Source organism: Seriola aureovittata, chromosome 1 (assembly GCF_021018895.1).
Source record: "Seriola aureovittata isolate HTS-2021-v1 ecotype China chromosome 1, ASM2101889v1, whole genome shotgun sequence".
Classification (NCBI taxonomy): Eukaryota; Metazoa; Chordata; class Actinopteri; order Carangiformes; family Carangidae; genus Seriola; species Seriola aureovittata.
Genome location: NC_079364.1, coordinates 18,875,679 through 18,901,339, shown reverse-complemented (window position 1 = coordinate 18,901,339; position 25,661 = coordinate 18,875,679). Strand labels below are relative to the sequence as shown.

The following is a 25,661-nucleotide window of genomic DNA, read 5'->3' as shown; positions in this document are numbered from 1 at the left end:
TGAGCTTATTGTTTACTGCCGCTGTAGCAGACAGAGAAAAATGTCCAGGGGACCGAGCACGTTACCAGAAAGCAAGAGGGTACACGCAGAGTTGATGCTGAGTTCAAAGGCGGTTATTTCATCCATCTAAATTAGGATTAATTGCAATGGAGACGCGGAGGTAAGTTCTATCTGAACTTCAAGTTTAAAGTAGCTGTGAAATATTGGCCCTACTTTTAATTGAAACTTTTTAATATGCATAAAGTTAATTGTCAGTTGTTTTAATTGTATTTTGAGGTTTGTGAAAAAAAACTTGATAAGATTATACTCGTCTAAAACTGTAAAGAGAGGCCAAAGTTTGTCAAATTGGAACCTGATCTGGCAGGGAGGGGGTAAAATTGTCAGGCCTGTTCCTGCTGACTCTGCCACTCAAACAGCAGGCGTGTAGTGAGCAGAGATGTTTAGATTGGTCATCTGATATTTTCAATTTAACATACAGTGTCCAAAGGTAATATAGCCTAATTACCCCTGCGCGCGCGCACACACACACACACACCATACTAAACGCGCACACACACATGCACAGACACACTCCTCCTCTCTCTCCCTCTCTCTCTCTCCCCCTGTGTGAAATGTTTTAATAAGCCCTACACGCTCTGTGTGCAGAGTTTGATTTGTTTTCTCTCCATGCTCCCCGGCCCTGGATCGAGACATTAGCCGAATTCCCCCGGGGTGATTGGATGCAATTTGTCCGGAGTAGACAGGCACGTCCTGGATGTTAGGAATTCACTTTGGCTCAACGTGACAAGTCTGACTTCGATCTACAATTGCATCTGAAAGTGCAGCGAGCGGAAAGATCCCATGCCATTAAGTGTTCTTCTCCCCCCTTTTTTTTTTTGCAAAATAACAAGATTCTCCATTTGCCCACAAATATTCATAACAATTCCATTTGCGACACCTCTAATCTGCTTTGAGGCCTGAGTGCAGCGCTAAATGCGGGGCTGTAACGGCTGTGGTGCACATGGTCAGTCCGCCGAGTCAGACTGGAGAGAGAAAAGTCCAAACGAGGGGATATTGTGCCCTAAATCTATGACCCTTTAAATTAGATTAAAGATTGACAGTGGGCTGGATTTAAAAAAAAAAAAAAAAAAAAAAAAAAAAAAACGTAAGACTGACACCTGCCACGCAGGCTTGCTCGTGATTGATTCTGATGCTTCGTGCTGGCAACAATAATGCTGCTGTTTTACGCAGGGCTGAGTAGGCGCATTTATCACTCACTTGCCAGGAGTGGCTGAAGTCAGTGTCCGTGTCGCGCTGTGAGCTGACAGGGGAAAATGGGAGCTAACGAGGTTGTCAGATGTCCTGACAAGACAAATGAGAGCTCGTCACTCCCCGCGCTTTAATAACGTTTAATGGAAACGTATTGCACCGTTCAAAATAAAGTGTTACACATATCGGGGTCTGGCGGCGACGCAGTTAATTACGCACGGCGAGGTAAATTACGCATCAGCTAAAGGGTGTTGGCCTGGATTCAGCACCACAGAAACAGGATTGTATCTATATAACACCTATGATTTGTAGTTAACGGAACAACTCGACCTTGGACTTTGTGTTCTTACGTTCAACGCGTAATTAGACTGAAGTCGACTAACAAACAATTAAAGCAAAACTGGCTTCACCTGACTCCAACATGTGCTCAACCCACTCAGTCAGTGAAGAGCACATCTGAGCAACAGTTTGAAGATTTTTTAAAATTATTATTTAATTAAATCAGAAATTTAAAAAAGTGAAAATCCCAGAGGTTCTCAGCTTTGATTTGGCCCAATAGGTTTTTACCTATTTGAACAACAGGTAAAAGCCAGGTCTATCACATATGATCAGATAGATTTAACATAATTCATACTAGTGCTGAAATCTTCTCAGTGAGCAGCGATAAAAGCACACTGGAAGATGTGAGTAAGCAAGCCAGTGTGAAAGCCTACTAAAATAACTTTGCTTTCCTGACGTGTTTGCACGACATTGGCTGCACTGTATCCAACTTGTGTATCTTGAAGTGTATCAAGGTCTTTTGGGCTTCAAACTTATCTTTAATGAGCACAGATGAACCAGAGCTGTCACACATTCTGGTGGAGTGTTTCTGCTCCCATTGCTCGTGTTTGGACTGTGATCTTAATGATTTTTGTGAATCACGTTGAGCGCTCAGGTTGTGCATTCTTCTGTGTAATTCATGGTGTGCGATATAGCCAACACACGGTATGGTAGTTATGGTCATGATGATACATAATCCCCAGGGCAGAGCTGCTGCTTGGCTCTAACTACACCGTGCTGCTGAGCCTCTTTAACGCTGCCTCAGATTAGCATTAGATACTTTCCGCCCGTTTTATAATTTATTTGATCTATTTCATGACGTCTCACATTTGTTTGTCATAAGCAGCTGTGTTTTCAAATCTATGAAGCACCGTGTTGATCTGATCTAACTTTCTGTTTTCAATGTTTACACACAATTGATTGATGCATTATCAGCTGACACTGTCACCTGTGACCTGAGCGTCGGCTGATGCAGTCTCGTTCACACTCCCAACTCACTATGATGAATATTATGAATAAAACTACAGCGATACATTGAACCGCCATCTCGAAAAGGTGAGTGGCGTGAATTCATTTAGGCATTACTTTGCATAGAGGCTCATCTCACCGCGATTGCACTAACGCGCGGTGAGTGAGTGACAGGTGACGGGATGGCATTTGTACTATAGATCTCATTCTACCCCTGCTCCTTTCTCTCCTGATGGGGGGGGGGGGGGGGGGGGGTGCGCGCGCGCGCGCGTAAAAATAGACATCATTTCACTAATGCCATCACCTGGCCTCTGGCACTTTCCTGCGCAGGGTCAGAGAGGCCGGAGCACCTGCTGCAGAGGAGCAGCGAGAAGATCCGAAGAGGAGAGGTAATTATACTGCACACCGCTGCTGCACACATGGCCACTGTGATAGATAGATAGATAGATAGATAGATAGATAGATAGATAGATAGATAGATAGATAGATAGATAGATAGATAGATAGATAGATAGATAGATAGATAGATACTTTTTTGTGCGCAAAACTGAAAAAAAAACATGTTAAAATGCCTGAATAAATGCGCATGTGATGCCAGTAAGAGGTACAGGCCAGTGGGACCTTCTACAAACAAGCCTATAGCTCCAAGCAAAGAGAGGAGACGGAACACAAAACACCAAATGTGACAAACTCAACGCAGATCTGTGTGATATGTATAAATGGATGCAGCGGCACAACGTTGTACGTGAATTCACACAGATAACTGGGCTATGTAAAACAACACACACTAAATCAGGCAATAACGACGACAAACCGTCTGGAAAATGGACGCACATAGTGCAGCAAGAAATCACCCCCTCCCCTCCCCTCCCTCCTTCTCTGTGTCTGGATGACAAATCCTATCCTGGAGTAAATATTTTGAGGATAATTGAACTGATTGTTATTTGCAAGTTTCTCTGTCTTGAATATAAAAGCGGCAGTGTGCCTGTGCTGCACTCATGACTTTCAGACCATTATTCCTAATGTGGCGAATCTTAAATCGCTAATATGCCATTCTGCAGAATATGTCAGGATGCATTATTGATTTGGCTTTTTTGTGTGTGTGTGTGTGTGTGTGTGTGTGTCCCCGCAAATATTATTTTTAGCACCGAAAATATGAGTTAGATGGGGATCCAGAGGCTCTCAAAGGCCATGAAAAAGCTCGTCGTTAAAATGTGACATAAACTGACCTCTTCACTGCTTTTAAGAAAGCTCACTAAAAGCTCACTAAAGCCTGCCAAACTCTAAAGGAAGGGGTTGGGCGGGGGGGAGTGTAGGAAATATGATGAAGATAGGGAAATGTAGTGAAATTAGTGTTTGACAACATGTTTGCCACTGATTCCGGAGACACTTTGTTGTACCTTGAACATATAGATTATCGAGGACTTCTCTGAGAAAAATAAAGATAATTTTCGGGTCAGTGCTTCACTATTGATCTTATTCACTCCGTCCTTTATAGGCTGGTTATTCACAGCAGCCCCCCGCTGTGGATACACAGTACATTTCGGCCTATACAGTTAAGCCCTCATACTGGCTACAGAAAGCCTCTGTATAGACAGCGAAACGTTTCTAAATCTAATCACAAACGAACCGTAATTAGACAAGTAATTACCGGCGTAATTAACAACCTCTTTCTGCTCGCTGTGCTTTGAAATGGACGGGCAGCGAGCTCTGCGCTTTATGGCGCACAGGCAGCAGCAGCGGCAGCGGATAAAGTCTTTATTATTATTGCTGGAAACCCATCTGGTTATAGTCTTGCCCGAGACCTCCTCCCCCCTAATCAAGGTTTTAATTAAAGACGGTTGAGGGCCATGGAGAACATGAAGGCCAGTAATTAAGACTAACATTGGACCCTAACAGATGCAACCCTCCTCCTGCGTTGCTGCAAAAAAAGGAAGCTCACAAATCAAGCCGCGCTCAGTAGTTTATGCATATTTGCAATATTCAATATTAATGATGGTTGATTGGCGGCTGCTGATCATTATATGCGTAATATAAACAGGACTCGTTCAGCTACGCAAAAACAATCTGTTCTTATGTAACTTGCACCAGGTTTAAATGACATATTTTTATGTCAGGCTATAAAAGGGGAGTAAACTCTGCACAGGCAGGTTGGATGAGTTTATAATTTCCACTCTAGGCTACAATACAGTATTTAACCCCTCATCTGAGATCAGACAGACATCCCCATTTACTGAGGGGAGTCGCGGCGGTCTGGGAGTTTGTTTTCATATTTCTGTGACATGTATTGATTTGAGGACAGCTGTGGGGTTTTGTCGCAGGAGAGAGCCCCCGGTCACCCTGCATTAGTGTGATGCCTGCGCACCAGCCCGGCATCTGAGGGTCCAAACAGGACGGGGGCTCGACGTTATCGTCATGCATGCACAAGAGTGCGGTTTAAACCGCGCGTAAAAGTTGATTTTTAACTTATTACTTATTATTTCACTCAGTGGCAGGCGCGTTTGGATACTAAATTACATTAAAAAAAGAATGACATTCTTAATTGTATCTACTGATATCCTATATCTGCTGGGGTATTGATCCCTAATCCAAGCTTTCTGGGCCAGTTATAAATTTAATTAGAAAAGACAAAAATCACACGAAGGGTTTAAGGTAAAATACAGGTTTCATTTCAGGTACAAAAATAATCCTAACTGTGGCTTCGTCCAAGCAGCTGATTCAAACCTAAAAACGAGGCTTCATGGAATATTTTGCGTATATGCTGTGCGTAAAAGTGCACCTGGAATATCATGACTGAAGCCCCTAGCTGCTCCTGATAATCCTATGTACAGAAACCAATCACACGGGCCACGCTATACAAAATGCATTAAAACTGTGGCATGTGTGGTTATGAATATTCATCACATTTGCTTCAGTCGGTCCCCACTTATCCCACGCACGCGCGCGCTCTCTCTCTTTCACACACACGAGAAGAGACTTCCTCCATATAAGTTGCATCGTGAAAGTTAAGATTTGCCCCTCTTCAGATGGGCAAGCAGATGGGCAGACATTTAGCCAAAAAACCCCCGCAAAGTTCCCTGCCTGCTCAGCCACCACTGGAGAGGGGCCTACAAGGAAGGTTGCACTTTGGCTTCTCGACCTCGCCACATCTCCTTGAACAAATGGCAGGCCTGAAAGCGAGTCAGGATTCAGACCTGGGAGAGGCAGCCTTATAAACGACGGAGGGAGAACTTTAGCATGTGGAGCCAAAGTAAAAGACTCCAACAGGAAGAGTCAGTCATCACTCCACCTTTCTCCTATAGCAGGCATGCAAGCACATCAGCTCCTCCAGACAAAATAGTCCTTATACACCTAAAGACCCCTGCGAAATAACTGAAATTATAAACTGAATTTATGGTTATGATATGATGTTTTGTGACAGGCTCATATAGCTAACTGTATTGTTATTCCAGATTTCACCTAAATCACACACATGGGTGATACAGCCAAGTGATCTTTGCCTACTCGGTGGGTGGGACAGGCATTCAATAAACAGGTAATTATGGATGGAACAGAAAGTCGCGCCACGTCTGCAAACCTTCACAATAAAAGTGCTAAAAAAAAAAAACAAGTTTGAACCAAGTATATCTGAAGTTCTTAATGCAAAGCATAACCACAGTGTTACAAAACCATCTTCAGATGATAAGAGACAGGAGAGCGAGAGAGAGAAAGAAAGAGAGAGAGAAAGAAAGAGAGAGAGAGAGAGAGCGAAAGAGCGAGAGAGCGAGAGAGAGAAAGAAAGAGAGAGAGCGAGAGAGAGAGAGAGAGAGCGAGAGAGCGAGAGAGCGCTCCATCATCGCCACTTGTGGAGCTTTTCTGCCCCCTAGCGCCCAACTGCAGATCAACAAAACAACTCTCGATGTTGAAGAGTTTGATGTCGAAACACGCTGCCGGGTTGAATGGCACTCTGCTGAACAAAAGTGACTTGAGCACTGTTGGATTCAGGTGAATTGGACATTTTACTCAATGATTATTTTTGACAGTTTAAGTCCCATTACATATGCTTTTTGTTCTGGTATTAATTATATTATAAAGCCTAATTAAATAAAAACATGAAGGTTTTGTTCGTTTGTAAGTTAAGTTTTATGTGTGTTTGGCATCATGTGAATGAGGGTCAAAGGATGTAGTTTTAGTTTTGTATTTCTGAATCTGCTGTAATGTTGTAGAGTCGTATGGTTCAGGGAAACATACTATTCAACCAAGGATCATTTTACTTTTGATTCATAACTTAATTCAGTTTCTTAATTAAAATAATAAATCAAAGATATGCTTATCAAAAGATATGGTTTTCACACCATAAGTCAAGACAAACAAGGTGTGAGAACAAACTTTAATTTTTAAGTACTATCACAACTGATTTGATCATATGATTTATCAGGTGCTCTCTACATTACGCCTTGGAGCTGTTAAATAAAAAATATATTTTTATGGGATTATGCAAACATTAACATGTTAATGGTTGCTGACACATATTGACGTTTTTACTGTCATGGTCACATATTGTTCATTGATGCAGTTAATGTATGTATGTAGTTCCCTGGTATGTCAATAGAAATGACCTCTCGTATCACTGAGTTTATGTTGACAGGCTACACCCATCCACTTACCAAGGTTCTCATATTTAAATATGGGATAAGATCTGATACATTATCTAACACAATAAAAATTATAGACACATAGATAAAAAATCCTCAATATTTACAGTTATGAATCCATTACGATTATTTTGAGCATAATAGGAAAAAAGAGACAAGACAGACCCATGTGTGTCATAAGACTGATACTATTTAAAAACATTTCTGTCAGCCTTACCAACCAATTAGCTATGTGCCTGAATCATAATTTTCATGATCCATGAAATAACAAAGTCACTTTAGAGAGCATTAATATATAACTAGTGTAAATAATTCATAACTATTAGTCTTTAAAAATGAATTTGAATACAACACAAGGGTTGCCATTTTGAGTTTTGGGGTAAAATCCAGGGCCAAAGCACAACATACAAGAAGTTTTGGAGCATAAAGCTTTCTTTTTAACTAAATGTAAGTTCATGACACAGACTGCTGAGTTTCAGTCAGAGATGGAGTGGAGAGTACAAGGTTACTTTTCTAGATTTCACCAATCTTACCATCTCTTAATACTTTCTTACCATCTTAGATTACAAATTACTGTTTCCTTGAACAGTAATTGATTTTCCCTTCTATGTGTTGCATTTTGCTTTATGATCACTGACCAGATCTGTAACTAACCCACTTCACTGGTTACAGGAGAGCAGTTCTCTAAAGCTTTCTGGTCCAGGTACACAAGAAGGAAACAGGCAATTATCCTTAATATCCCAGTAATGTTAAAAGAATGAGACTCAATTTTCCATTTGGTTGCATGGAGAGAAATGTCAAACGTATTGGATTGAGACCATTGTTTTATTCATTAAGGACGCACGGTGAAGGTTGATGAAGAGGTATTAAGGTTTTGCTTCTCATGCATAATTTAGCCTATTGGTCAGGTGGGCCTGGCGCTCATATGGCCAATATATGGGCTGCTTTGATAATTTTGCGACTTTTTCAGACACTAGAATATATTCTATAATACTTTGTAGGTCATAATATCTGATATTTTATCTTAAGAAATAACACTGTGGCTTCTATAAAAGACACACATAAATTCCCCTTAGTGTGCTGCAGTATTTTGTCTTGTAATGGAAATGTGTTTCCCTTAGAGGATCTCTGTCTCTCCCTCTCTCCTTCTCTCCCTCTCTTTCTCTCTCTATGCATGGAGGGTGGCTGGCATTTACTTGACAATTTCTGCCTTTAAGTGCAGGCTTTAAGTGCAGTGTTTTTATCTACACCTAAGATAGCTACGGACCAGGACAATTTAACAGGCAATTTAACTGACCGTGTGTTAGTGAAGCTGTCTGAGTCCCACTCTCTGCCAGAGCGCCATGGCATGATGGATGTAGGCAGTCTGGGCTAGGTGAAAAGACACACACACACAGACACACACAAACACACACACAATCTCGTTGAATACACAGATATACGGAGATACACAGACACACCACCCTGCCATATTTTCCCAATACAAACACATATGGGCCCATCCACAGCCAACCCCCTTCCATTAAGTCAACATCTTGTGCTGGCGGTTGGAACAGTGCGGGGCTGGAGTCAGGTCGTCCAAATCCGTCAGTAAGAGGAGGCAGAGGCGTTTGTCATCCTCCTCTCTGGGCACCATCCTCCTGGAAGAGAGACAGGGGGGACAGAGGGTGGTGGAGCTACGTAGCATCTGGCTCTGGTAGCTCCAGCTGCAGGGAGAGAAGGGGACAGGAGCCACGCCGCAGCCCAGGGGGAGACACTCTTTCTGCAGCCAAATCTGATCCTCCACCCTATCTCCTGGATGGAAGAATGGAGAAGCAAATCAGTAAATAGTGTTTGCGGGTGTTACTCATAACCAAAAGAGCAGAAGAAGTTGCAGTGCAGAGAAAATACTGATATTTAGTTTCTTGGTTTCTTCTGTTGCAGTGTTTTAATGATCATGCCAATTTTTCATTGATCTGACACTGATCTCTTGATGCAGTGCTCTGAGAAGAATTGGGGTCATTAGACTACAGAGATAAACCTTTTTACATCACATGGTATTAAGGTCTTTGTGGCAGCCCTACAAAAGAGTCCTCTGCCACAGAATAACCCCTGCAGCAACAGCATGAAGGCTGGAAACGGCATTTGTGGCGTGCATGCGCACACTTGTGCGTAGTTTCCCTCAAACATGCCACAATGCAGGGAAGGTGTAAAGAAAGTATTGTAATGCCAACTGACTACAACGTTGGACCAGAGGAAAATGTCACCCAAATGATGACCCATAAATCATGGGCCACAGTCACGCAGCCAAGGCCTAGAGACAGAGTCTTTAGCATCGAGCGTCAGCACACAAAATGATGTTTAGCCAGTGGCAGACATTTAGCACCAGATCCCATCGCCTCTGAGGGAGCTTTGTCACAGATCTATGGATGATTCAGAGCCTGGGGACAGCATTTAGTATTAGCACTTAATGTCCCGTTGTGTTCCAGGGTTTGTTCTCAGGCGATATAGTTATGCTGATTTAAGGAAGGAGATCAAATTAGATGTTTAGAGGGAGGGGATGAGAAGTACTCAGAGGGGCAAGACATGCATTGTTCTCCTATTGTGAAGTATGACCTTTATGGAGGGAAGATCTAGGGGGCTGAGGAGCCCCTCTTCTCAATCTGAAATGTCCTCTAGGATTAATTAACCCCATTCTCCCATTAGGCCTCTGGGATTTGCATTTTAGATTGGGAAAAGTCCTGCAGGAGCACTGTTCATCTGAACTCTCCCAGGTGTTCACTTCCTGTTCAAAGTTGTTTTTGAAGTATTTTTACGCCTTTTATTAGAGGTCTTAGCTTTAAAAAGATGACATGAAATGAGGCACAAAAGATGGGGAATGACATGCACCAAAGGTCCCTGACACAAACAAAGGATGTTATGGTTCAAGGCCGGCACCTTAGCCCCTAAGCAGCTTCCTGTTACAATCCTACACCCCACAACTATTTTTTGAGCGTCACTGTATCGTTGAATACTTGGTTTTACTGACACATGATTTTTATGCCGTATTCAATGACAAGGATGGCTGTGTGACTTATTTCAAATGTTGTAAGCCACAAACATATGAGGTAAAGAGAAATTACAAATAAGCACTGAACATAAATAAAAATATATGATTAGATACTGCTTATGGTTAGCCGGAGAGGCTAATGAAATTAGCGGCACAGATCACAAGCATCTGTTTGATGTCACTAATGATGTGTCAACGGGGCTGCCATGTGCTGTTGTTCTGATCACCTATAGATGCATGTCTGAATAATGTGATAAATGTCATATTCCCAAAAGAGAAAACACAAATCTACAATTTTTTCCCCTAAAACTGGACCGTTAATGTCAATCATGTGGAGGGCTACAGAAAGCCAGAGGCTGCCAGCTCACACAACAAGCACTGGTCCCCACAGTCTCATGATGAAGGTCCCCAGACGGTTTTCCCTCCACAGCTCCAGCTAATCTTCTTTTCATGGTCTTCATTACGACCTGTCAGGACATAAATTGACAGTAAATTGCCATGTTTATTAACACAGCACTAAAACAGCATCCTTAACTGTTCTGCCCCCTCATGAAACGTTAACGTTTAACAGTGACCAAGTGCATCAATTAAGCTGTGGCATAAAAGGATGCCGTGCCCAAACAAATCCCCCCTCACACACACACACACACACACACACACACACACACACACAAAAACACAAACACATACACATACACATACACACATACTGCCTCATATTCACAATTCCACCTTAATATGCCTCCTCAAACATTATGTCCTCTGTTGATGACCCCCTTTGAAGACCTATTCAGACAGACACTTGCTCGCCACATATTTGCAGCTCGAGTAACGATGGGAAGGTCCATGCTTCACAGAGCACTGCATCAACAAAGTCTTGAGTCTGAGACTTGCAGCGGCCTTTGCCATATAACACAGTAATTACTAGATCAAATCTGTTCAAATTGAGGCAACGCTGTTCTGTGATCCCTCCTATACTAATCAGCACGCTGAGGTATGGCTGTGCGACTATAAATTGCTGACTTAATTAAAACCAGGACCTCTCTGTCATCTAATTACAGGGAGAAAAGGTTATTGCTTCAATGCAATTTTCCAAATATGATTCCTTCACAGTTATTAAAGGCTCAGGCGTCGTTTATTGTTTCAGATTTTTCAATATGGAAATGGCCCCGGTGACAGACGTAATGACTCGGGGAAAACGCTTCATCTCGATAGTGGCCTGGCACGGCCATTTGTCTAAGATAAGTGGAGCGGACAGGAACGGGGAAATGTCATGGGAGGCATCCCATGATTGCCTCCACTTTACAGTTGTCATTAAACAGAGCAAAGGTTTCTTTTCTCCTATGTGGCAGCAATGAGAAGTTTATTAATCTATCCAGAATAGTAGGGGCGGTGAGTTATTATAACTATGAAAATCCAAAAGGGGGAGGGAAATTGTGGGGAGATTGTGCGATGAGAGACTCTATATTCCCTGTTATTGTTCAGTCAAATCAATATCAGCTCCTCCACCAACCACAAAACCTCACAGTAAACTGTTGTAGAAAACATGACATAAAATTCACATTAATTATGAAAAGCACAGGAAAAATCACAAGAACACACTGCAACCCTAAACAATTAGTTAAAACATGGAAGAAGGCAAAATAGGAGCAAATGTGGAGCAGGAAATCAAGGGATATTTTCAATAGAGGTTGCAAAGTTGTAACAAGAGTAAATGTCCTCAGTGCACACTCATATACACACATGATCTTTGGAGGCCTGCTTTAGGTTGAATCAGAACATGTTTGATTCTGCTGTTATCATCTTTTACTGAACTATTTCAGGGAAGTGTTTAACAGTATCTAAGACATGTTGACAGGCAATTTTATACACATTTTCTCCATTGAATTTAGGACTGCAATTGACTATTAGTTTCATTATCAATTAATCTGTCAGTTATTTTCCTGATTACTCTATAAAATAATGTAAATAGAGAGAAATACCTTTTATATTTTACCATGGCTCAACTAAATGTTGTTTTATTGAACTAATGGTCCAAAACCCAAAGATATTCAGCTCACTATCACATATAATAAAAAAATCATCAAATCATCACATTTGAGAAGCTGCAACTAACAAACATTTGGCGTTTTTGTTTGAATAATGATGTTTATCAATTAATCAATTTAACGACTAATCGTTGCAGCTCTGTTTGAATTCAAAAATTATTCAACAAATGGCACTTGTCTGGGTAAGAGCACATTTTTGTCATAATCCTCATTTTCAGCATAAAGCTTAGTTTGTGTGTCATATCAATCATCAACATTAAAATCATTAGTTTGATTTTTTTTTTTCCTCACTTCTTCGCAGCTGTAGTGGGGGGAAGCCTGAAGTGAAACAAGATGAACCCACTTACCCCTGAGCTGCAGTCGACTGACAGAGTAAAATACAATCTTAAGTGTACCTCATTTGGACAGATACCTGAGCGACTAATTCAGCTTTGACAGTAATAATCAGACGGTTTCACCTCTGCAACATTCAGGAGATTCTGACTTTATCTTTATCATGACCTTAAACAGGGGCATGTGTGTTCAAAAGTTTTAAGAAAAGATTAAACATTAGATTAGATGCAATTGATTTGTTTTTTACAACTATTGACTAAAAATACTGTACGGAATATAATATACGGAATAACATACGTATACCTTCTTGTGTATACTTCAGTTTAAAAAAAAAAAAAAAAAAAAAAAAGGTAAATAAGATAAACAGTCTGGGGCAGGAGGAGGCCACAGCAGAACTGTATATTCTGGACACTAATGCTCTGTGTCTCCCACCATAGGGTTTTCTTAATTACATTAACCAAATGCCTTCTGCAGTGTGTGTAATCTCATGGTTAACTGAACACCCCTGTAGCTGCAGCCCCCTCCCCTTTCTATTCCTCAGTGAAATATTCATGTTGAAAGCCACTATTTCCATCTACTTTCTCTCTCCAGCATGTTAATGCCCGCTGTTGTTCAGCCATGCTCCCATTGTTTAAGACGAATCCTAACTTCTCAGTAACCTCCAACACACAGGCCACACCTCAAAAACCACCACTATTGTCCCGTTTTAAAACAGTAAAATGGCAGAAATCTTAATCTTGGTGAGATGAGCAGCACATCTGAAGTTAGAAAATCTATAATACTGTTAACAGAAAATAGTTTAAGGTTGTGAGATGTATGTCTAATATCAATAAGTGATTAACTTTTAATACAATCCACGTTTTATAAAGTTTACATTGATTTATACTTTTTTTTAATAAATTAATCTCAGTGGAAAAACACATTTGTATTTCTTCATGTCTGCACAACACACTGATTCAAATTGACCAGGCAGGACTAATTTAAATATATTAACTATTCATTAATTGAATAAAGAGGCTAGTTAGCCCCAGGGTCCCTTTATAATCATAAACTGGGGTGTACTATTTATGCAAAACAGCAAAGTGCCATGTGCTGGCTTATTATGCTAATGATGAATGGCAAAATACATGTTTCTCCTACCCACGAAGGAGGATTAGGCATGGCAGTGTCAGCAAGTTGTTTCCAGGGTACGGAGTCTGCTCTTCCATATTACAGCATGTTGAGATGCATCTGAGTAATGTGATTCTTCTAGTCTTCTTCATGTAAATATGGTCACACCCCCTCCCCATGCAACTCTTTCTCTGTCCTTCTCAAAATATGATGCTACAAGCAACGACTTCACAAAGCCCTTCACCCCAGCACCTTCACACTCTCACACTGACTTTGTTGACAATGTGTATAATCCCAAACCAGTAATTTTTCCTAAATTTAAAGTTTGTATACCTCACTGCTTTTTGTAAGGTATCATGACTCTAGAGGTTACTGAGGGACTAAAAACAGAGTCAGTGACCCGCCGTGGCTAAATGAATGCAACATGTGAATAGGGCACATCCCGGTCAACTACTAATCCACTTAATAATATCATTATTGATAGTGTATTGGATCAGTGCATCCCTAAAGCCAAAGTGATCCTTTAGACTCTGTGGTGGCAGGAATTGGAATAAGTTAACTTCACACATTCAAAAATAAGTAACTGCTGCAATTTTAAGAAGTGGAAGCATTCTCATCCTATATAAATATTTACTTTTTCCTGTCTAAATAATTTTATTGATGATGTGTCATCCTTGACATTTAGGAGAACATGTGTGTGATCAAATGTCTTCCTAATCACAATGTCAAATAAATGAAACTAAGGGACTGCATTAAAATTATAAAGGTAGGGAGGGGGCTGAATTTTATATTTCATATTATTCAAAAAAAAAAAAAAAAAAAAAGACAAGACCCAGTCTTATTCCGCACATTATTTCCTTGAGCCCTCCCTTTGACTTAAAGTAAAACCGCAATACCCTCCCCCCAGTATCTCAAATCAATATGGTTATGGCAAACCTAACAAAATGTCTACTCTCTATTTCTGAATAAGAGTTGCCCTGATACTAGTCTCAGAAATGCCGCCGATACTGCCTAAAATATAGGGCCGAGTCTAGTGAGTATGCGAGTCTATGCATAAATCCAATACCATGTAATTTATTAATAAACTTCATCGTTTCACTCTCAGATAAAACTGCAGTTTTCACAGAAATCAATTTTTCTTTGCCCCTCTAAAACAGTAGCCTACAAAGGAAGTCACGCTATGCAGCTACTAGCTACTACTGTTTTAAAAACGGTGAAGGAGGACTGATATCTGGTAAATAGTGTAACGTTGGTCATTAGCAAAATGTCAGAAATTTGGCAAAATGTTACAGTGGAAATTCCCACGAGGAAAAAGACATGTACATATTTAAGGGTTTTATTCCGAGTTGTGGTACTATAGGACAACTAGTATCACAATTGTTATTTATTCCTAGATTGTTTTTAATGACCGACAGTCAAATTAGATAATAAAATAAATATTCCATGGTACCCATACAGGGTTAGTAGTATATAGCTGTTAAAATCTTTTTTAACGCTGTGGTGTTGGATTGGTACAAGGTTTCAGCCAATACACAAGATCAGATATTGGTATCAGGAAGAAAAATATGGTATCGAACATCTCTATTTTGAATAAAGAGCTAAATACGTGGCTAATACTGCAACTTAATGAGTGAACAGGGCACAAGTACCAGCTTACCTCCCAAATTCCAAATGATTTATTTTGATCAGATTGTCTTGTACCCTGTTACGTTTGGTTTTGGCTGTTTGACTGTGTATCATAATCAAACCAATCACTCAATGCCCGGGTCACATGGTTCCTCCAGACAGCTGTTGCAAAGAGTGTAGTGTCAACGCACACATTAATTACCAACAGTTAATTTAAGTTCAGTGCTCGCTAATGAAAGATAGATAAAGTTTTGTGCAGCATGCACTCCCAGTCTATGGTAAGAGTGAGCTCTTTTACACACAGCACAGTGTAAGGTGACTTGAACAGGTGCTACCACTGTGCCTTAAATGATTAAAACGAGCAGAACCGTATGGAGCCAGAAAATGCTTCCCTCTCTTACAAACCACTACAGAGAAGTGTAAAATATGTTAGCCCCATTCTGCACTGTCTCATCTACTGCATGAAAGAAAGTCCCAGAAGTTCCCATAGAAAGGCTTTGGAAAGCGGCTATGCACTGGAGGAGGGGAGCAGTTAAGAAAAAATGTATTTGCAAAAACAACCAATTAGTCCTTATCCTTAAAGTCTTTTCTCTGGTACAACTGAAAAACCGTTTGAAAACACATCATTCTCACACCTGTGTTGCTTTTTGAGTTTTGTTGCCATTGATAGCTGCCATTAATCATAAGTTAGCTAGCTAACATGTATTAGCTAACGTTAACAATTGTTCAAGCAGACGTCTGCCAAACCAACAAAATGTAAAACTATTAGATAAAAGTTAACTTTAACCCAACCCAGTTCTACGTGACAAAAACAACAGCAGAGAAAATAGACCGTGGTTTGGGAGTACCAGGTGAAGTCCTGGAAGTTGTTGTTGTAGGTTCGGTCATGCAAGTCTTGGAAGCAGACGGTGGGTCAATGAGATTATGCAGATTTTATGGAAATCAAGCTCTCCTTGCCCCCTCTCCTCCCCTCTATACCAAAACAGTGACAGAGCAGATGCACTGTGGTGCACACAAAGGCCATTTATTCATGTAACTATTACATTTCTTTTAAGACAATAAATTTCTGCTCCACCAAAAAAATACATAACCCTCCCCCTGTACTGACTTTCTCCCTCCAAATACTTTCAGTCGGTACCTAAACTGAAAATAGCTACAACAGGTTAGCAACTTCTGTGGAGCCACCTAACCAAGCCAACAGCTATTATTCGGTATCAAAGATAAGGATCCCCCCTTAAACAGTGGGATGAATGAAACAGCTTTTGTTCAGCAAACAAAAATTATCTTTCCTCTGATGGTGCAATGTGCTGATTCTGTGCCTGGACTACAAGTACATATAGCAAGCATGCTAGTGTGGTATATTTTTAGCATACACATGTAATTCTATATGAGAAACTTCTCGAGCAGCCTCAAACACAGCTAGCACGTGCACAGCCCTGACTGTACCGCCTTAAGGCTTTTCGGGGTATGTAGCTTTTGGGTCCCAGTTTTCAACACTTTGTGTGTTAGATTACAAACTACAAGGAAGACAAGACTCTGCAGGGTTGCATATTTGTGGGAGACAGTGCATAATTAACACAATGGGGGCTTGAACCGTAGTTAATCACAACCTGTACATGCACATACCTGTACGCTCCACACATTTACACACAGCCACGCCGTCATGGCGGGTGCATGTTGGTACGAGTGGCAACATGATCATGATACTGACGCAGCTCTGCGGGTTGTGGAGCTGTACAATTTCGTATAAGTCGTGTTTTTACTTCTCACTGGCTCCACACTGACCCATGCTGACTCCAGACTGAGCCGAGTTTGCGCGTCGGCTTGCAACGTGGCGCCTGAATCCCTCTAGCGTTACCGACATCCTGTGGACCAATGGGAGGGGTCCTCTCGGTGGAAGAGGCTGGGCCTTGCCTGAAACGGACACTGTGATTGGCTGTGCGTAAGGCGGCAGGAAATCCCGGTTTGGTTGCATCCCTTCCTCAGGAAAAGGGACAGGATTGTCTAAAATCGTTTTGAGTGAGGACTGTAGGTGCTCTCAGTGGACCTGTGTGCAGGACCAGGTGCTCTTTGCAGGTTTGGTGTTTGGATGCTGCTGCAACACTGTAGCAGACCGCTGCTGTAAGAGAGAAAGAAAGGTTAGTGTGGCGCTTACAAGCAGTGAAAGCTGCTACATTGCAGCTTGCTAATTCTACATTGTAGTGTCATATAGGCCTGTTTAGAAACAACAGCTGTGGCCTCAGAGAGAAACCCAGCTTCATCCCTGACCGATGGACCTCCTCAGCTTCGTGTGCGCGGTCCTTCTGTGCACTGTTGTGGTGCATGGTAAACCAACGTTAAGGAAAGAGAGAGTTCATCATGACCCAGAACTGAGCAGGCAGGCGCACGAAGACAATAAAAGCTACCAATACGACCATGAGGCCTTTCTTGGCAAAGAGGAGGCCAAAACATTTGACCAGCTCACCCCCGAGGAGAGCAAGGACAGGCTTGGGTAAGGAAATAACATTATCATTCTGCCACATGAGCTGACTTCGATATGTGACAATACACTGACAGTCGTAGTGTTATTGTCATTGTTTTGTTTTTTTTTGTTTTGTTTTTTTGTAAATCACGCACAGTCACTTCTTCTCTCCTGCTGTTGCGTGTAACTGTTCAGGCTAAGGACATTAAAATTTAACAACAGGAGCACAAGTGCCTGAGAGGGATGTGCATGCCAGCAGATCTACAGGGCTGCATGAAGCACTGTTCGCACACACTCCTACAGAGTTAATTGCTTTGCCGAAATCTTAATTATAGATCGTCATTAAAGAACCATTTGTAGGTGATGGAGTTTGAGTAAAGTAGTGTGGCAGAAGGCAGTCTTCATATAGCGCTGCTGTATCAAACTTCATGTGCTACGTGGTTCTGTGTGTGTGTGTGTGTGTGTGTGTGTGTGTGTGTGTGTGTGTGTGTGTAAAGGATGTGTGTGCGCGTGCGCATGCGAGCTTCTTCATTCGCTTCAAACTACTTGGATGACATGTTGGCACTATGTAACACACGTTGACTAAATGGGCTTTTCCCCAAAGACAACGTGTTCCTGTGGCGATGGGAGTGGGAGGACCCCTGTAACATCTCAACGTGGCAACCCAGGTCTAAGAATACACCACAGCTACACTGCACTACACTTTTTTGTAGCCTACTAAAATGGGTTTGCCTGCCCCTCCCACCAGAGTCTAATTGAAGCCACATCCCTTGTAGTAAAAATGGCGCTGCCAAATATTTATTTAGTTGTTATTTTCTTCTGCTTGCTGGGGCTGGTAACTGGGTCTACAGTGTACCTTAGACAACTCATCAGTGGGTGGGAGATGAAACAGCACTAAGAAGACTTTACCTCTGGTCTTGGAAATTCTCCAGGAACATTAGGCAAATGGGAACATATATGTCTCTAACAAAGGTTTCCCTCTCTTTCTCCTCTTTCCTTTTACAGTAAAATCGTGGACCGGATAGACAGCGACGGTAATGGCTACATCACCACGGCTGAACTCAAGGCCTGGATAAAACGTGTACAGAAGCGTTATGTATATGAGAACGTGGCAAAGGTGTGGACAGATTATGACCTGAACAAAGACAACAAGATTTCATGGGATGAGTACAAGCAGGCCACATACGGATACTACCTCGGTATGAATTCACTTGTTTGTTTGTTTTTTATATCCACTATTAAAGTATAACACAGCTATTTACAGGTGTGACAGTAACCTGATCTCACTTCTCCCTCTTAGCCAACCCGGAGGAGTTTGAGGATGCCACAGACCAGTTCAGCTTCAAGAAGATGCTTCCTCGTGACGAGAGGAGGTTTAAATCAGCTGATCTGAACGGGGACCATGCAGCAGACAGAGAAGAGTTCACAGCCTTCCTCCACCCTGAGGAGTTTGAACACATGAAGGATATTGTGGTTCTGGTAAGCCCTCTGTGACCACATGATGATTAAATATGATTAGAAGTGGGGCAGGGTAGTAAGGTTTTCTGCTGGTTGAATTTTTTTTTTTTTTCAAAGGGAATACTAAGCAGAGTGTTAGACATTTAGATTTGCACTGAGAAAAATAAAAGCCCCTCAAGTTAAAGTTTTGTAAGTTGTTTGCCCTCTAAGAAATATGATTTAATTACAGGAGCCGTGTTTGTTCTGATGGGCCTCTTGGATAAATGCGCTACATTTGGATAACTCCCTAATGAAATTTTAACTCGGCCCGGAAATTATTGAGTTTCTTTATTTTTTGGAACAGGTCCAGTGGGATGGACTGGCTGTCCCATTTAAGACTCGGTCTTTAAATATAAATTTAGCTTCATGGAACAGTTGTGTGGCAAATGTTAGCAGCAATGCGCTATGCTGCAGTGTTCATAAAAGTTGTACTACCCATTTGACAGAGTTAATTATTAATCGCTCATTTTTATGATGTCACAGAGTGTTACCAAAGAACGGTTCTGCCAGCGGTGTCTTCACTGATTGTGGTGAATCTGGCTGAAGCCAATAAGAGTTGGCTGTTTGTCACAATAGGAAGTGGTTAGACTCCTTCTTTATGATGCAGATATTTCATACAACCATTTAATACGTGTTTTTGATGGTGTTTGCAGTCACACAAGAAAACATGAGAAGCAAAGACTTTATGGCTTTAGACAGGACATGATGTAGGCCAGTTGGACAGATAACTAATGGAGCTTATAGAGCAGGCTCGGGGAGGAACATGAAGTCTTTTCACTGTGTGGAAACTGTACACCTACACCCTGTCCTATCCTGCTGATGGTCGTCATCAAGTACTCAGACTTGTGTGTGTGTGTGTGTGTGTGTGTGTGTGTGTGTGTGTGTGTGTGTGTGTGTGTGTGTGTGTGTGTGTGTGTGTGTGTGTGTGTGTGTGTGTGTGTGTGTGTGTGTACATTGGGACTGGGGTCACTGGTCAATGACAATATGTAATCAACCCTCACCGACCTGAACTTGACCGACCGACTTGGTTGTTATTTGCTTGACACAAATTGAAACAATGGGATTGTATCTATTGTTCAGTTCAGGTCATTAAAATGCTTGCAGTGAAGCACATTACACACACTGTAATTTTAGAATTCATTTAAGAATGCTTATGAAATGAACACACTGCCGGTGTTTACAGAGGTCTATAGTGGTATATAGGTTTTACATTTTTAATGAACATCTCTTCTTGTTTACACGCAACCTTTCACAGGTCAAGTGGTTATAGAAAATGGATGGATGAATGTTTTTATTTATTATTGTCCAGGTATTAGACTATAGATGGTACATGGTCATTAATCATTCAGCAGGGTTCAAAGAGGGTATCTTACCTGCAGGAAAAGATGCATACAGTGATTTGAATCTGTGCAGCTGTGTGGATGTGATATGCCCAGATGAATAGCAATTACTGTACATGTAAGTGTGTGGTTGTTAACTAATGCGCCGCTCACACGGCAAACCTTTTAAGCAACCATTTAGATAAATTCACACACTGTCAAATGCAGGACGTGAGAGAGAAAACTATCTACCAGGACTTTTGATTCTTTGCTTAAATATCACCTTTTTTAATGTGGAGGGTTTGGCTCTCATCAGCAGAGAATCCTGACAATTGTCATGTCAGTCTGCCAGACAGCTGTAAGCTGACCCTCATACGTTCACTCATCCTGCCTGGGGGGGGTTTTGTCTTTTTATTACTCAAAGTGAAAGTTCCACTGTTGTTGACCCTCGTGTCTCCCTTTAATGACATCATTACCTCACTGTGAATGCAGGAAACCCTGGAGGACATTGACAAGAACGGCGATGGACATGTGGATGAGGATGAGTATATTGGTGAGTTCAAGCGATGAATTAAAACAAATTGAATCAGTAATGGAAATAACAACAGCTTCATTAAAGATGTATAGAAGCTCAGCAATAGGCTGTTTATTGCAATGAAACCATGCAGTAGCAATTTGTAGCATTAACAGCTAAATGAGAATATAAACATGGAGCATCATTTAAATATCAACAATTTGCAGGTACGCTTATCTCCTCGGGAAAATTAGGGGAAGGGGAAGAGTCACCGCTTTTGAGTGTTTAAAAATGTAATTCCATTGTTCTCATTTGTCTCCACTCCTGCGCTAACGCCACGGCCCTTTTGTTGTTTCAGCTGACATGTTTGCTCATGAGGATGGGGGTCCAGAGCCAGACTGGGTCAGGACTGAGAGGGAACAGTTCTCTGACTTCCGAGACTTGAACAAAGATGGTAAGATGGACCAGGACGAGATCCGCCACTGGATTATGCCCCAAGACTACGACCACGCCCAGGCTGAGGCCAGACATCTGGTGTATGAGTCTGACCAGGACAAGGTAAAACATGATTGAGCTTCATCAACGCGCTGCAGTCCTGTTTCTTTTCATCTTGTCAATATGGAGTCATGACAATGATCACATGACCATGATAATAATTGATTAAAAGTTCTTTACTTAAAATGTTGACCGTTTTCTGCTACACTGGAATTTTCAGATCATTTTCTAAAAGTCAGTCATCTTCATTTAAACGCCTGCTCTACTTGCCTTTGTGTTCTGCTATAACCAACCAGGCTGCACGAGCAGGCATCTTCCACCATTTCAACTTTTTGCTGTTCTGGCCTGAGATTAAGAAAATACTTCAGCTTTTTAAAAAATATTGATATAATAAGGATTACTGATCTTGCCTTGTCCTCTCTTCTCAGGATGAAATGCTGACCAAAGAAGAGATCCTTGAGAACTGGAACATGTTCGTTGGAAGTCAGGCCACCAACTATGGAGAGGACCTCACCAGGAACCATGATGAGCTCTGAGCTCTCAGTGTGTGTATTCGTGTGCGTGTGTGTGCGTGTGTGTGTGTGTGTGTGAGAGAGAGAGAGAGAGAGAGGAGGATTGTTGAACATCTTTGTCTTCAAAGACAAAATCACAGACTCTTATGCCTCCACCTACCACCGCTCCACCTCTCCATCCTTTCCCTGTAATAGTGGGACAGACATTAGTGTGTTGGACTTTAAACCAACACTGTAGATATCAAACGAGAAGAGGAATGAAGGTCGGTCCTGCCACTAACACTAAGAGTCCATTTTGGCGCTTGTGTCGACGGCTCTGTTTCTGACATTCAGGAGCAAAGCCAGACTCAGACTCTCCATCGATGGTGCCTTCCAGCCGCATCGCCGGCTTCGCTGCCTCAGAGATCTGTGTAGATAGTCTTTAATAAAAACCTGTCAAAGCTGAGTGCTGAGCTTTACACCAATTGTCAGATACAGGAACAGTTTTTGATAGCAAAGTTAATGTGAAACAGCAGCTCAGAACATTTATGCTGACTTTATTTATTTATCAGATAACCTCTGAACTTTAGGTCTGAGAGGACTACTGTGTTTAAATAGAGATTTGTTTTTGTTTTTTTACTGAAGACACATGTTTCTTTGTTTACAGTTTTTCTGGCCAAACTATTATTGTTATTATTTTTTGATTTAGTCAAATGCTCTAAAAACTAACTGATGTTTAACAGCATGGTTTTTGCACGTGTTTGTTTTAGTTTAGCCTGTGAAAGATTTTTTTCCTGGTAGTTTTTAATGTATTTATTAAGGCCAACAGTATGCTCTATGTTCAGTTTTTATTGACTTTTAGTGATGTTACGTTTGAGCTTTACCTTTTTAAATGTGTCCAGTTTAACTAAGTTTGTTTGTTTTTGATTACTGGCTTGAATACATAAGAGGAAGGAAGAAAAGGTTCCTCTCCTCACTCCTCACATGACTCCTTTCTCTCTGTTACATCACTCCCAGGTCATCCTCTGTATCAGATGAACCCAATGTTTTATATATCAACCTGGTGTTTTTGAAATGCATCTGCTGTCATTTGTATCACATATTATATATTGTTTACTGGACAGTTTGTATGACTGGTGCATAGAACAATGCAAGGGTCTTGTAATTTTAGTCAAATTAATGTCTAATTCTTCTCATCTTTTAATGCTTTGATGTCCCAAACCTCAGTTGCATTAGTAGTCCACATCACACATGGGCACAAACGCATCACCATGCCTCATTTTCCACACTACACATGTTCATGAATTGTGTCAAAATAAAAGAAATAAAAAAGAGAAGACGTTTTATGTATTTTATTTGTTAAGCTACAAAGAATCAGCACTGAGTAAATATCATTTCTCTTTTCAGTATTTCTGCTCAAGGATGGAGACAGAACACTCTGCATTAATATGGTGTCTTTTCAGGACGACAGCTTAAAAGAATAATTTCAGAATTCTCTGTCTCGACAGCTACGACTTACACATCCAGCACTGATTTATCTAAATATAGGTCATTTCAGATAATTGTTCAGATACTGACCTTCTCATATCTACATGAAGCAGTGTCCTACTTTCCTGGTCTCCCTGCTGTTACAGAGCACAGGTACAGGTGAACACTTGTCCATTCACTCACAGTCTGCAGTAATCAGACTCCAGCCCTACAACCCACAATACTTAAAACCCCCTTTCAGTCCTCCAGACGGATCCACCGTGCTCTGTTCCTTGCCATTTCCTCCTGCATTAACTACTCGCACTATTTCTGCATCTTTTCACTGGCAAAGGGCAGTTTTTTAAGACAGCAGGCTACCTTTTATTTTCTTTCTTTTTTTTTGAGTAACTCTTCATCCCTTCAGCCTTTTTTCCTTTTTACTGATTTGACAGGATTTCCTAACATTTGGCTAACCCTAACCCAGTGTATGTATATACTCAGGTATCAGTTCATTAGGAACACCTAGCTAAAACTGATGCAGTCTAATTTAACAATCCCGTAATATATCCTCCTTTCATGAAGGTTATAATGTTCAGTTTATGCTGAATGTAGATTAATTGCAGGCCTGTTGTATTGGATTACATTAGTTTGAGCTTGGTGTACCTAATAAATTGACAACTGACTATAAAGTTTATATATGTGCTGTATGTATTTAAAGTTTTGCATGGACGTACTGAACGCTGTTCAAATCTGCTTTCAACTTTTTGACCCAATGAATATCATGAACACGCAGACGCTGTTAACACTTCTCATGACTAATCGCAGTCTACACATACACACACACACACACACACACACACACACACACACATGCACAGCAGAGATGGAGTTAAGCTGACTTGCTGTTGCTGCTGGCTGTTGCAGTAAAACTCTCAGATGTAACTGAGAAAGCAGCACTGCCACCCAGCCTGTCCCCTCTGCCTGCTCATGTGGAACATATGGATATATGTGTGCCAGTTAGCAAGACAAGTCAAGCGGGACCAGTGCGATAAAGCTCATTAGGAACAAGGGACAGGGCGATGTATGTGTGGGGTGTGTTACTCTGTTGTAATGTAGGACTTTCTTCAAACACTCTCAGATCACGACTGCAGGAGCCTCAAATGTCTTGTTTTGATATCTTTACTCTCACACAAACTTCTTTGACGTGTTTTCAGGTTTAGATAACTTTGTAAGAGGGCAACATGACAATAACAATGACTATTTCATAACAATATGCAGAAATAGGTTACCAAATTCTGGCGTGGCTCCACTTGCATAGTGTCGTCCCATAATGCAAATTTCTTTTAAGATGAAGGCCTTCTTTGTTCATCAGACAAAAAGCTCCAGGTCTGAGGAACATTCAAAGTGGAGGTGTTAGTGACATTTGTAGCTGTTTTTTGTGTTATTTTCGGACTTGATAATGTCCATTAGATAATCTCATCCCTTGCCTTGCCAAAGAGCGTGTGGTCAGTCTTGCATCATACATTTAAATAATTGGGAGGCCCAAAACACCAAGTAGCTCAAAGTACTTCCTCCAAATAGCATATGAGGGTTGTCATGTGTCAGGGTGCATCTGTGTGTCTGGGCCAACTGTGTGAGTGAAGGTGGATGAGTATTATTGGTGCACGGAGATGTAAAAGAACCAAATGCGTGTTTGCCTGTGCAAGATGCGGGCACGTGGACTCTGCGCAACCTGCCTCGCGGTCATGTTTAACAGCCTGCCCCTCCTGTTTTCGATAGGATCCTAATCATTCACACTGGGGGAGTGTGTGTACAGTAATGCCTTCAGACGGCGCTCATATGAGTGTCTGCGTAGATCAACCCCTCTCCACTGACAATAATGAGCCCTCTGGGTGAGAACAGGATGGAGACAGTGGGAGAGGAGGGTCATAAAGTGTAGCATATTAATGTCTACGACCATGAGCCCCCTCCCCCCTTAGTCTTGTCCACCAACGATCTCCTTTTAAAGAGCTTTATTCATAGTACACTGCAATTTCCATATCAGCAATTAACAGCAGCAAACCAAAAATGACTACTACAATTAAACTGCCTGCATAACAAACT

General features: G+C 41.4%; 2 protein-coding genes across 2 annotated transcripts in view; one reads left to right on the top strand and one right to left on the bottom strand.

Moving 5' to 3' along the window:
- pax6b (paired box 6b) overlaps positions 1 to 8,642 on the bottom strand; it is a 32,704-nt gene extending 24,062 nt beyond the window's left edge. The window contains exon 1 of the mRNA XM_056403420.1: positions 8,467 to 8,642. The gene's annotated coding sequence lies outside the window, so the exon portion shown is untranslated. The remainder of the gene's footprint in view (positions 1 to 8,466) is intronic.
- Positions 8,643 to 17,269: 8,627 nt separating this feature from the next.
- rcn1 (reticulocalbin 1, EF-hand calcium binding domain) lies at positions 17,270 to 23,428 on the top strand. Its single transcript, XM_056383442.1, has 6 exons — positions 17,270 to 17,805; positions 18,781 to 18,974; positions 19,076 to 19,254; positions 21,084 to 21,144; positions 21,464 to 21,663; positions 22,029 to 23,428. The coding sequence occupies exons 1-6, from the start codon at positions 17,585 to 17,587 to the stop codon at positions 22,134 to 22,136; spliced, it is 963 nt and encodes a 320-aa protein (XP_056239417.1). The 5' UTR covers positions 17,270 to 17,584; the 3' UTR covers positions 22,137 to 23,428.
- The last annotated feature ends 2,233 nt before the right edge of the window (positions 23,429 to 25,661 follow it).